The sequence below is a fragment of the Solanum dulcamara genome, chromosome 12 (assembly GCF_947179165.1).
Source record: "Solanum dulcamara chromosome 12, daSolDulc1.2, whole genome shotgun sequence".
Classification (NCBI taxonomy): domain Eukaryota; kingdom Viridiplantae; phylum Streptophyta; class Magnoliopsida; order Solanales; family Solanaceae; genus Solanum; species Solanum dulcamara.
Window position 1 is genome coordinate 58,787,748 of NC_077248.1, and position 14,442 is coordinate 58,802,189.

At 31.8% G+C, this 14,442-nt stretch overlaps 2 protein-coding genes across 3 annotated transcripts in view; one reads left to right on the top strand and one right to left on the bottom strand.

Annotated features, from left to right (window-relative positions):
• The window catches only part of LOC129877717 (MADS-box protein SOC1-like), a 43,044-nt gene extending 38,891 nt beyond the window's left edge, over positions 1–4,153 (top strand). Inside the window, exons 3-7 of one of the 2 annotated variants that reach the window (XM_055953246.1) lie at positions 2,392–2,538; positions 2,710–2,809; positions 2,921–2,962; positions 3,523–3,564; positions 3,988–4,153. In XM_055953246.1, the coding sequence (XP_055809221.1) occupies positions 2,392–2,538; positions 2,710–2,809; positions 2,921–2,962; positions 3,523–3,564; positions 3,988–4,008 (352 nt within the window). In that variant the 3' untranslated portion in view covers positions 4,009–4,153. Of the gene's footprint in view, positions 1–2,391; positions 2,539–2,709; positions 2,810–2,920; positions 2,963–3,522; positions 3,565–3,974 lie in introns of both variants that reach the window. The other variant, XM_055953244.1, reaches the window with a different exon arrangement.
• A 6,359-nt stretch (positions 4,154–10,512) lies between these two features.
• LOC129876739 (probable fructokinase-7) lies at positions 10,513–13,206 on the bottom strand. Its single transcript, XM_055952239.1, has 7 exons — positions 13,058–13,206; positions 12,153–12,367; positions 11,790–12,002; positions 11,297–11,494; positions 10,992–11,132; positions 10,766–10,882; positions 10,513–10,671 (listed from the first exon to the last, which is right to left on the bottom strand). The coding sequence occupies exons 1-7, from the start codon at positions 13,191–13,193 to the stop codon at positions 10,534–10,536; spliced, it is 1,158 nt and encodes a 385-aa protein (XP_055808214.1). The 5' UTR covers positions 13,194–13,206; the 3' UTR covers positions 10,513–10,533.
• Between the last annotated feature and the right edge of the window lie 1,236 nt (positions 13,207–14,442).

The window sequence follows — 14,442 nt, forward strand, 5'->3', positions numbered from 1 at the left end:
CCTAGAATATGAATAATCAAATGTCCTCCCAAAATATGGTAGTCAAAGTGTCTCCCAACAATAGGGGTAATCAAAATATCCTCCCAAAATAGGAGTAATCAAAGTGTCCTTAAAATAGGAGTAATCCAAATAATATGCAATCATGACATATTAACAGAAAAAGAATAATAAGTCATGAAATGGTACCCGAAATCATTTAAGTTCATTTAAATCATGTTTAACATCACAGCTCGTTCATTGAACAAAAGAGTTTTTCAAAGATCATAACTATAGAGACCAACATCTTAGTAGTCAAGTTCAACAAATTTTCGCTCATTAGGATAAACACGTTCATACTCAGATATTATCATATAGAATAACATTACGCTTGATGCACGCTGGTTCCACACATGCATAAAGCTCTAGTTCAACCGTTTTTTAAAGTTGAAAGTACATTAAAAAAGAGATATACATGGAGATTAAGTAGAAACTCACCTTAGATGTTTAAGAGAAGCCTTAGGGTGTTTTCTCTATCAAAAGTCATTTAAAAATATAGTGAAATGAAAATACGGACTCAAACATGTATTTATAGAGAGTTGTCTGAGTTGGCCTGGGATGTGGGGTTCGATGGCGCCGCATGCCCCACCGCATCCAACCTGGATGTGATGGTGGGCACAGCACGTCATCGCACATGACAGGCAACGCACCGCATGCCCTGTAGCATGTGTTGCATCGACTTAGGCATTTCATACTTGGAAATATTTCTAGTGCCCAATTTTAGCAAAATATGCTTAACTTTTTTGTACAAAGTTTGGATTGACGAATAACTTGAAATGTTGGGACCTAAACGTGAATATCTTTAAATAAGACATATAGTTTACGACAACTCTCATAATTTCAATGATTTGGAGGTAACCACAAGTATAAAATGGATTCTAATTGCTACCTAAATTATTTATGAAGTGTTATACAATCATAAAAATAATTTAAATCTTTTAAAATTACCATGACAAGATGAAAGGAAGAGAAACTTGATGAATCTTTGCTCTTAGAGAACGTATCAAAATTTGGCACCCTAGGAACGGCCAGACAATGAATTAGGTGCTAAATATGTTTATCTCTATAGACTTTCTAGTTTCAGCACCACTGCCAAATGGTGACCCAGGCACTAGAATTTCTTCTTTGAATTTTTGACAAGTGTTAGAGTGTCTAATGCTCAAAGGGGTTGACTAAAGATAATTTGAACAATAGTCGGCAAAGAGGTTCAATATGGCTAATTAATGAAATATCTATATCATCTCCTAAACTCACAAGACTTAAATCATTTTGCTTCCACTCATACACAGGGCAAGTTCTAGACTAGCAAGGGATAACACAAAATACACCTCTAAACCTCACTTCACACTAAACACAGGCTCTGTCAAGATGGTTCAGACTCGACTCCCAATTTAATGCAAATAGAATATAGTCACATATAATTCTAGGACATAACAAGTAAAATCACAAGAGTCAAGAACGAGACAAAGGGTCAAAAGATAGTCACACATATTCTCAAGGCATAAAACACAATTTCAATGCGAAGCCCATCCCGATCTAAGAATGTTCACTATAAAAAAAACTTAAATTAGCAACAAACTTTGTGGTCACTAATTAATTCATTGCTAAATAAGTTTAATGACGGATTTTTGTTGTTTACCTATAGATTCGTCCGTTGCTAATTCATGTTTTTAGTAGGAGCTTTTTTTGTATATATTCATGTGTACATTGTATGCTCTATTTATATAACAAGATGCAGATTATAAAAAGAGTCCTAATGCTATATATCTATTAAGAGAAAGGAGTCTTTAGTTTAAATTCAAAAAAACTAACTAATCCTATCATGTACATACTCTTTGTGTCCCAATTTATATGATCCATTTTTCTTTTTAGTCGGTTTCAGAAAATGTCACATTTATATATTTAGTAATAATTTATCTTTAAAATACTTATTTTATTCTTAATGAAATAATTTATAACCACACAAACATATAGTAAAGGGAGTAATTTGTATGATATACACTGTAACAACTTCCTAACCGTTATCCCTAAATTAGAATAAAGAAAAGGAAAAGATAATAATTTGATATGCCCAAAATTTGTGATTTTTTTCCTTCTCATCTAGATTGTGATTGATTTACGGCCATGGTTATCCTTCATTTGGCCACATTTTGCCTCCTTTCACACAAGTATATACAATAACCCTAACCAAACATGAGAGTTGTTTCTAGAATACATTAATATTATATGCTTATGGATACGTATCCAGTACGTACGAGTATGCATTTGAATATATAGGATAATACTTTTTTGAAGACATAATTGAGTAATTACACTTTTAGATGAGCTGGTCACATACTTCAACATGATATGCAGCATGCAGGAGATTATCAAGCGTTATCAGAGGCATACTAAAGATGTTCAGGGTGAAAAACCATCCGCGGAACAGAATAATATGCAGAATTTGAATAATGATACAAAAAGTCTGATGAAGAAGATTGAGCTCCTTGAAACATCTAAAAGGTTTAACTTAACCCTACTTTACAAGCTATTTTTCTTTGATATATATAAAATAAGAGTAATTTTTCAAAAAAAAAATATTTTTCATGAAAAAATGACCTTTATCATATCAAACTCATATTTTCCAGTACATTTTTGAAGCAATCCTTACCATATAAATTCCATTTGCATTAGGAAGCTCTTGGGAGAAAGTTTAGAATCTTGCAGTCTTGAAGAACTTCAACAGATAGAACATCAGTTGGAACGGAGTGTCAACATCATCCGCGCAAGAAAGGTTAATAATTTTCTTCAAAAAGAGACATCACGCAATATCTATATCTATATCTATCTATGTGTATATGAAGATTAGCATAACTTGACATATTATTCTTTTTTTTGTATTCAGATGGAAGTCTTTAGGGAACATATTGAGAGATTGAAAGAAAATGTAAGGCCACACTCACTCATTTAATTATTTCAAGCTGCAATTCCTATGAATATGAACAATTTCTTGTATATAAAATGGAGCCTTATGCATATATCATAGAATGATTTCCCCCGCAGGATTGGGGTATGAATAATATATGGGGCCTAAATATCGGGTAAATTAAAAATTAAGATGAGTCTTGATATCATGATAAGAAATGAATCTTGACCTAGTTTACTCAACTTTAAAAATTAGCACATAAAATAAGAATTGTCCAAGATGTGGGAACACAACTATAGTATACACTTACAATGCAATTTTTAATTACATTATTAGTACTATTTAATCATTTATAGCAGGTTATTAATCTATTTTTTTAGATGATCATAACAAACTTGATATGAATTGAAAAGTTACTTGTTATTATAGTTCAACTTAACTTGATATATAATACAAAAATTATTTACATTGTCATGGACTAAACATAAATTCAATGAGTGTAATAGCATAGATAGCACATCTTATTGCAAACAATGTTTTTTTTTTTTTTTACTAATTGTTTGTCTTTTAATTATTTCCAGGTGAAAGACCTTGCATCTGAAAATGTTATGTTGTTAGAGAAGGTACTTTTCCATTCCCTCCACCTCAACCTTAAATTACTTTTTTTTTTATTAAAAAAAAAAAGAAGAAGATTGGGGGCAGTTAAAGATGGGGAATTCAACGTTCATCCATAAGAGGTGAAAGTTCAAGTAGTTAATCAATTAAACTAGTAAGATTCTCCATCTTAACTTACTGTAAATAAAAAGATTTGAATGAAGAGGAAACAAACAAATATTAATCAGTGCTATAATTTTTCCTTTAGGGTGTGTTTAGTATGAAGGAATATATTTTTTATGAAAAACATTTTTTCTACAAAATAAGTGAATTTGTTATTAGAAAAATTATTTTTCTTATCTTTAAGTAACTTGTTATTGTTTTCAACTAATATAATTTCCTTGTCCTTTTTTGCTTTTAATGTGGTGATCTTGAAAAGCAACAAATATCAGGTGGAGAAGACCTTTCTATAGAGAGTATCGAAAAATCTGATGTAGAGACTGAATTATTTATTGGACTACCAGAGTGCAGAACAAAGCACCCTTTTAAAAATTAATGACTTTGATTATGTAATGAAGCAGACTGATTCCTATATCCATAAATTCCCCCTTTGCCCTCCGAACCACTTTAATTTGTTTTCAATATTTGTAATTCAGTTTCATGTCATCATTTTTTTTTTCACGCTGTTTTGTTTCTAGAAAATCTATGATGTTATTATTATGAGTAATTCTTTTTATATATATGCTCTTATTTTCTTTTTTCGGTATTTTTGAGAATTCATTTAACTAATTAGGAATCGAGACGTAATTAATGTTGTTCTATTTATAATCCTGCACCATTCCACTCACAAACCAAGAAGAGAGCACCTCGTATTATACACATGTGTTTATTAAATGGTTTCGTGGTACTAGGGGCCGATCTAGGAGGGTGCTAGTTAGGATGTTCATCCAAACCTTTTCGTCAAAAAAATACATTGTATATATTAGGTAATTTTTTTAAAATTTTAGTGTATATAGAGATTTTGAATCCTCTAAATACAATATTAGATGTTGGCTTATTGATATACGGGTTCAAAATTTACCTTGAGATTTCAAAGTTCAAATTCTAGGCATTGGTATAAATAATAAAGAAGCGAAAAATGGACCAACGTTTTAAAAATGGTAGATGCATCTTGTATTACATAAATATGTTGGGTTTAAAGGTGTGAATGGAAAATGAAAGGTTGTGACTTTTTTAAAAAATTGCGACTTTTTTAAAGAGTTGCATCTTTTGTGAAAGGTTGTGATTTTTGTGACGGATTGTGACTTTTTCGATAAGCCACAATAAACACCTGTTTACACTACCCTTTGTTGTCTATAAATAGAGAATTTTTCTCTCATTTTTAATTATTATTTTTTTGAATTATCCCTCTTCTACATATATTTTCTTACAAACAAAGTTGAGTCTTTGTGTGATTTTGTTGCTGGTTTTTGAGTTCGCTGAAATTATTGAAGTTTGAGTTACCGTTACTTCTTTAATAGTTTATCCGTTTTATCTTGGGAGAAAATAATCCATAACTTCGGGTACAGTGAGGGGATTAAATTCCTTAAGGACACAGTTAATTCTGTGGATTAGGATACTATTTTTTATTTTCATCTTTATTGTTTCTGATTTGCTAACCTTAATACAGGAAGAGTAACAAGCTTAAGGAATTTAATATATTTTTTTCTGTATCTGAGATTTTTGAATTGGGGCACGCCAGATATTAGAAGTCATTGTCATGGTATCTATATGATTCTGCTATGTCTAAGTAAGTACATTATTAAGAAATCTTAGACTTGATACTGCAAAGTAGTATTTTTTTTCTTACCATAACCTTGGTCAAATTAAAGATGATTAAGTTAAATAATGTGTTATTGTCTTAATAGTTTTCACAAACTATTTTCAAAGGTTTATTATCTGTTGTGATGAAATTGGGTAGAGAAATACTTTTGTGTGTATTACATCCAATATTGGATGCATCTTTCAAGGATCTTAATCCAAGAACGTAGATATCAAGATATTTTTTTTCCAGAAAAGAAGAAAAGAAAGGTTTAAATATTCGATTTGAAGAATATAAAAAACTTCATCGAATATTAAATTTGTTCCATAAAAGAAAACATTATTTGGTCTGACTACGTGGAAGCTCTATAGAATTTACCATTCATAGATTTAAAGTCAGTCCAACAAACTTGGTAATGAAGGAAAGTTTTTTGAAAAGAAAATCATATCCTTATGATTTTCTAATTCTGTTTTGGACACTAAAACTTGTGTAGTTTTCTACTCTGTATGGAATTCGATTGTGTCTAATGTTTGGAAACTAATATCTTTTGATTTTCTACTCCTTTGGTTTGAAGAATATAAAAACTTCACCGAATAAATCAGTGCATTTGGTTTGAAGAATACAAAAAGTTTCCCAATTTATTAAACACTGTGTTTGAATGAATATTCTGACTTGAAGAGTATAAAATTTTTATCAGTGTTCAAGATTCATTCGGTTAACGATTGGAAGAACATAAAAACTTCATCGTTAAACTAGAAACAAGTTGTATATTTTTGCTTCATCTTATATTCTTTTTGGAGGGCTGGAGACTAAAATCGAAAGACTTTCTACTCCAGTGATTAACTTGGTTCGAAGAAATAAAATCTTTATCAAGTTAATTGAGTTTTTGTTTTTCTTTTTGGTTTGAAGAATATAAAAGCTTTATCGAGTTGAAAAAAAATCCCTATTTGGTTATTTTGTTGTTTAACACTACTTTTGTTTTGTCAAACAGAATGGGTGATACAAATATATCAAGTTTTGAAGCAAACACAATGCCTTCAACCAGTAGAACACTAGTTTCTACAGCAATGACTATTGCAGAAAAACCTGGAAGTTTACTGCTATTGACTTCAAACGTTGGCAGCAGAAGCTGTTCTTCTATCTGACTACACTCAGTCTACAATAATTTATAAATGAAGATGTTCCTGTGTTAGAAAAAGGAACTCCTGTCAACGAAAAGTTTATTGTGACTGAGGCATGGACACATTCTGATTTTCTTTGCAAGAACTACATACTCATTGGATTGGAAGATGACTTTTATAACGTCTTCAGTGTTTGTAAAACCTCTAAAGAACTCTGGTATGCTCTTGAGAAGAAATACAAAACTGAAGATGCAGGCTTAAAGAAGTTTGTGGCTGCAAAATTTTTGGACTATAAGATGCTTGATAGCAAGACTGTGATGTCTCAAGTCCAAGAATTATAAGTCATTATTCATGATCTCTTGACAGAAGGTATGATCAAATTCAATAGTTATATTGATAAAATTATTGAATATAGTAGTGATTTTAAATTATCCATTGTAGGTATCGTCATAAATGGGACATTTTAAGTAGCAGCGTTTATTGAAAAACTATCTCCTTCATGGAAAGACTTTAAAAATTATTTGAAGCACAAGCGAAAGGAGATGACTCTTAAAGATTTGAATGTTCGTCTTAGGATCGAGGAAGACAACAAGGCTGTCGAAAAGAAGGCTAGAGGAAACTCAACAATTATGAGAACAAATATTGTTGAGGATGGTCCAAATAAATCAAAAAAGAGGAAAAAAAACCTTTTGGACCAAAGAACTATCCTAGCAAAAAGAAGTTCAACGGAGACTGCCACAACTGTGGAAAAACTGGACATAAGACTGTGGAATGTCATGCTCCCAAGAAGGAAAAGAAGAAAGGTCAATCTAATATGGTTGATACAAATGGAGATGTTGAAAACTTATGTGCAATAATGACTAAATGCAACTGGTAGGAAATTCCAAAGAATGGTCGCTTGATTCAGGAGCTACGTCGCATGTTTGTGCGGTCCGAGAAGCCTTCGCTATTTATTCAATCTGGCGCACTTGATGCGACTATCTATATGGGAAATTCTGCAACGGCTAAGGTAGAAGGATATGGTAGAGTATTCCAAAAAATGACATCCGGTAAAGTGGTGATGCTGAACAAAGTTTGTCATATTCCAGAAATGAGAAAGAACTTGGTTTCTGCTGGTCTTCTTATCAAAAATGGATTCAAGTGTGTTCTAATTTCAGACAAAGTAGTTGTCAGTAAGATGAAATGTATTTAGGAAAAGGCTACCTCACTGAGGGTCTGTTCAAACTAAATGTAATGATTGTTGATAATAATAAAATGCAAGCTTCTTTTTACTTACTTGAGTCAAATAATTTATGGCATTCACGTTTAGGACATGTCAATCATAAAACCTTGCGAAAACTGATTTAACTTAAATGTAATGCCTAACTTTGAGTGCAATAAATCAAAATGTCAAGTATGTGTTGAATCTAAGTATGCTAAGCATCCTTATAAATCTGTTGAAAGGAATTTCAGTCTCTTAGAATTGATTCACACAGACATTTGTGATATGAATTCAACACCAACTCATGGTGGGAAAAAGTATTTTATAACTTTTATTGACGATTGCACTAGATATTATCTTATCTATTTGTTAAATAATAAGGATGAAGCAATAGAAGCATTTAGACAATACAAAACTGAAGTTGAAAATCAATTGAATAAAAAGATAAAAATAATAAGAAGTGATAAAGGTGGAGAGTATGAATCTCATTTTGCAGAAATATGTTTGGAAAATGGAATCATCCATCAAACTACTGCCCCTTACTCACCTCAATCAAATGGAATTGAAGAAAGGAAGAATCGAACTTTAAAGGAAATGATGAATGCATTACTTATAAGTTCAGGTTTACTACAAAACTTGTGGGGGGAAGTCATCCTTACAACAAATCGAATACTCAATAGAGTTCCCCATAGCAAAAAACAGTCTATTCCATATGAGAAATGGAAAGAAAGAAAACCAAACTTGAAATATTTCAAAGTGTGGGGGTGTCTAGCCAAAATCCAAGTTCCTAAATCTAAGAGAGTCATAATAGGACCTAAGACTGTGGACTGTGTTTTCATTGGATATGCTACAAATAGTAAAGCATGTCGATTTTTGATTCACAAGTCCAAACATCAGGATATTCATGAGAATATGATAATAGAATCAGATAATGCTGAATGTTTTGAACATATCTATCCGTACAAAACTATATTATGAATTGTACACGGCCAGACATAGCTTGTGCTATAAGTAAATTAAGTTGATACACGAGTAATCCCAACTAAAATCATTGGATGGCAATGAAACGAGTTTTGGGGTATTTAGAACATACTCAAAACTTTCCTTTACATTACAATAAGTATCCAGTAGTTGTTGAAGGATATAATGATGCAAATTGGATTACTGGGTCAACTGAAACTAAGTCCACTAGTGGATACGTTTTCACCATTGGTGGAGGAGCGATATCTTGGAAATCTTCCAAACAAACATGTATAGCTCGCTCTATAATGGAGTCTGAGTTTATAGCCTTAAACAAGGCCGGTGAAGAAGCAGAATGACTCCAAAATTTCTTAGAAGATATTCCATTTTGTCCTAAACCAATGGCTCTTATATGCATAAATTGTGATAGTCAAGCTGCAATAGGAAGAGTTGAGAGCGTTATGTATAACGGTAAGTCTCGTCACATACGACGAAGATATAATACCGCTAGGCAATTACTCTCTAGTAGAATTATCACAATTGACTATGTAAAGTCAAAAGATAATGTCTCGGATCCACTTACAAAAGGCCTAACTAGAGAGGGAGTTGAGCGATCATCAAAGGGAATGGGACTATGGTCGATGACAAATTATCGTGGCGATAACTCTATCTAGAAGACTGGAGATCCCAAGATCTAGGCTCAAGGAGATCAACAAAGTCATTGATGACGATTCAACATTGTTAAAATAATTTTTATGATCCATTCTCATGATGCGACAATGTTCAGTAACAAGGATAAGGCATTAGGACCTTTTAATGATATCTAAGTTTGATACAGGGCATATCAAATGGTGTTTCTATGGGATAACACATTTAGATATCACTTATGTAAGTGTGAAGTGTAAGCCGCTTCAAGGAGAATCCGGTAAGGCCAGTTCTCTACGCACTTATGAACCAAGAAGTGTTCATGACTGAAATGAACAAAACAATGAGAACCAAAAATAGTTAAAGGGTTGATTATGTGACTTATGTTGTCTAGGTATACACCAAAGCTCGACGGTTCAAAGATATCAAATCTACCGATTGACCGAGTATATCCGATATATGTTCACTACGGAAAGTTCAAAGGAAAATCTACTTATCCAGATGTAATTAATTCTTACTTACAAATCACACAATTTTTTATGCATATGTTTTAACAATAGTCATTCACCATTCATGTGGGGGATTGTTGGGTTTTAAAGGTGTAAATGAAAAATGAAAGATTGTCACATTTTCGAAAGGTTGCGACTTTTCCAAAAAAGATGTGACTTTTTTAAAGAGTTGCGACTTTTGTGAAAGGTCGTGATTTTTGTGAAGAATTGTGACTTTTCCGATAAGCCACAATAAACACTTGTTTACACTACCCTTTGTTGTCTATAAATAGAGGATTTTTCTCTTCTTTGTTTTTTGAATTATCCCTCTTCTGCATATATTTTCTTACAAACAAAGTTGAGTTTTTGTGTGATTTTGTTGCTGGTTTTTGAGTTCACTGAAATTATTGAAGTTTGAGGTATCACTACTTCTTTAATAATTTATCCGTTTTATCTTGGGAGGAAATAATCTATAACCTCGGATACAGTGAGGGGATTAAATTCCTTGAGGACACACAATGAATTATGTGGATTTGGATATTATTTTTTATTTTCATCTTTATTATTTCTGTTTTGCTAACCTTAATACAGGAGGAGTAACAAAATATACATATGTTTTAACAGAATTATATCAACATTTTGTTACAGGGATAGCAATATCTATATAATGGACTAAATAACACAATAATATTTTTTACACAAGTGGTGCAATGTCATATTATTAGGATTTTTTTGTTTGTTTGTTTGTATGTTTTAGGGGGTGGGGTGCATAGATGATTTGATCAATTAGCAGTGGCACCATCCAAGATTTTAAGTACTGCTTCTTTTGTAGGCAATGCAGGAATTGCTCCTTTTTCTGTTACAGTTATTGCTCCACATCCATTAGCAAAAAGGAGGGCATCCCTTAATTTCTTCTCATCCTACACCGCACCCAAAAATAAATTAATCGAGATTTAATTTATATACAGGATGTACGATGTAATAAATAAATAATTGCAATGATGATGATAGTACCATGTAAATGTCTGGATCTGAGGCCATACTGTTGAGAAGTCCACCAACAAATGCATCACCTGCTCCTGTGGTGTCAACTGCTGTGACTTTAATTCCATTCACTCTCCCATGAAAATTCTGAAATAATTAAATTGTCAGTATTTTTTTAATTACATACGTATGTATATGCTATAAAAAATATTTACACAATCAAATCAATAACCGTAACAAAGTTTTAGTGACTAACCTTAGTATAGTATCTGCAACCGTCTCCGCCTTCGGTTACGAGCAAAAGTTTAAGGTTAGAGTGGAAAAGCTTAGACATGACCACATTGTCATCATAGGCATCTTCACCATTTGTCAAGAATGTGATTTCATCTTCGCTTACCTGAAATTTATTTTCATCCACATTATAACAATAACTAACTCTTTATGTCAAATCTGATATGCTAATCTAAAAATTGTAATATATAGAGTGATAACCTGCTATAACAGATAAAAACAATCTAGTAATAACATGCTATAACACGTAGTAATATTTATTGTACTTACCTTAATAATGTCAGCTTGGTCCCAAATTCTTAAAATTCCTTCACGAGCAGCCTCAGCGGATGTCCATAAGGGTAACCTTAGATTTGGGTCATAAGAGAGAATGCAGCCTGCTTTTTTAGCAGTCTCCATGGCAGCAAGATGAGCTGACCTACATGGTTCCGCAATCAAAGAGATTGACCCATAGTGAAATATTCTTGCCTGTAAAAATGGGGAAATAATTTGAGTTATGTATTACTCAAAAATGAAATTTGCTTCTAACTTGGCTTCAGCTGATATCTATGTTCTTCAATTTTGATTGTACACAAGTAAGCACTTAAACTTGTATAAATTAGACTAGTAAACACATGCTTGGTAGGACGTCAAATAGGATATAAAATTGTCACGTAGGACAAATGTGACTATTTGTTCAATTTTATACAAGTTTAAATATTTCTACTTGTTGCACACTCAAAGTTAGAAGACATGAAAAGAGCATGTTTTTGTGTTACGTTACCTTTTGAATGAGATCTTTGTCCAGCTCTGCCTCAGTTAGAAGCATGTCAGCACTTGGATTACGGAAAAACATAAATTCTCTCTCACCATCTGCTTTCAATGTGACAAAAGCCAAAGCTGTCCTTGCATGAGTGTCAAAACGCATCCCAGAATTGTCAACATGGTTCTCTTTTAATATATCAGCTAACATGTAACCAAATTCATCTGCACCCACCTACAAACGTAAGATAGAAAATGTATGTTTTGATAAACAGTTGCTGACAGTTGAAGTAGAAAACTCGCACATATGAAACTCAAAAAACTAGCATACTTTAGATGTATGTTTGATCGTTCACTCTGAATTAATTAATAAATGTGAGTATACCTTGCCAATAAAGGCGGAAGAACCTCCTAATCTTGCAATACCAACGGCAACATTAGCCGGAGCTCCACCAGGAGCCTTCTTAAAACTAGGTGCTTCTGCAAGTGAAACTCCAGATACTGTAGGTACAAAATCTATCAACAACTCCCCGAAACATACAACAAGGTGATCGTTTTCTTGGACCTCCTTTTTCTTCATCGATAGCGATGTTGGTGAACCTATAACAATATGTGTTATTTAACGTTATTATCAAATTCAAATGAACTCGATGCTGCTGAATTATGTCGTGGAAGAGTTACAAATCTGAAGAGGTGTTCAATTAAATTTCTTTTGCCGAAAAACAAATTTTTCATGTGTATTATATAAATTGATATAAATAAATTATTTTGACACATGAAAACTTCTATATTATATTATATGTAGTGATAAAAGGTGGTTCAGATATTATTTAATTAAAGGTTGCAATATTGAATTCTCAGTTGTGGCACTTGATCATTTATTTATTTTTTCGTTGAATTTTCTTGTTATAATTTCTGGCTTTGTCATCGTGATCATGCATAGGAATTACTGCAAAAATACACTATGACCTATATTAAATATAGGTCATATTATGGGTGTCAAGAAAATGAGATTTTCATTATTTTATATATTAATTATGAAAATCTTATTTACTTAAAAAAAGAAGAATGAGGGGATGGAGGAGAGAAAGAAAGCGCGCATGGAAATTTTGTTTGTCGGAGATTTGAGAATCTATGCAAAATTTTATAGCTATACAACAAAAATCTCATACTAATTCCATTATGAAGCGATAGATTATAAGAAAATTCAATTACGCATTAGCTAGGAATTTCCAAACGAATTGCTAATTTTATATTTTCATATAGTAATGATAAAAAAGGAGTCCTTACATATAGAGCTCTTGCTTTTATTGAGTTTATCAGAAGAAGAGCTCTTAGATAGCTTGAAGCTGCTTCTGAAGGATCGGTCAAGGATAACAGGGAAACAACATGCCATTTTGGACCCTTTTTTACTTGACCGATCCATTTTTTTTTATAATTTACATGTAAAAATATAAGAAAAGCTAGCTATGAAATTCAAACTAATGCAATTTCATGCTATATATAATCAAACTTTAACCCTACTACTTAGGAAATCTCCTGGTTTTTCTAAATTCTCACCACAAAAATTTATTCTACGCAAAAAAAAAGACCGATTCTATTGGACGGATTATATTTTCATAAGCGAACACGTGCCATTTCTGTCCTAGTTTTTCTATTAATGACTCATTTTTATTGTATTCATATTTCGATGTTATAAGTTGGACAAATTGGCCTACAAAAATCTTTAAATTTATCTACAAGTTTTTGCTTTGCACTGACTGCCCATATTCCGTGTAGTCGTTAATGTTTGTCTTTTATGTTTGTGGTTTTTAATTTTGTCTTTACTATTTAATAAAACTTTATGGGGAAAATTACCCTCAATTTTTTATTTTTCATATTTTCACACTAAAAATAAAAGAAAATAATGAAAAAAAATAAAAAAATTAGATAATGATAAGTAAACAGATCCACAAGAAAGATATTTAAAATACAAATTAGCCGTTGAATCAAAATAGTTATAAAAAATCACTCGTGAGAAGGAGTGAATATACCCCAAACTTTGAAAGAAGGATCAAATATACTTTTGTATATATTTTATTTTAATATACAATTAAAAATTAAATAAAAAATCATTTTTTAACTTTATTTGTCAACCAAAAAGGGTATATTTAGGCCACTTGTGTAATGACAGTGGTATATATGAGCCATTTTATTTTTATAACAAGGTACATATTATTTCTAAATCACAAAATTGAAGAGTACATATTATACCTTTTTTTCTTTCAAATTATCAGTACCAATTGTATCCTCTATAATCTTTCATGCCCAATTTTCTGTATAATTTGTGTACAATGAATGTATAACCAATATATACTTGATGTATACATTGTAATTATACGATTATTACACTAATTACACAATGTATAAATGGAGGAGCATTGAAGAACTGACAAACTTGACAGAAAAGTATATCTTCTTCAACAGTGTGTTGGGAAAAAGCGGACTAATACAAAAATATATATGATCAAAATAATGAAATAAAATGAAAAAATAATGACATCAAGAATTTTACGTGGAAATCCTTTTAAGTAAGGAAAAAAATCACGGGCCAAGAGGAGCAACCGATATCACTATAGTAAGGAATTTTACATCGTGTAGTCACGAGTACAATACTCAAAAATGACTACCACACA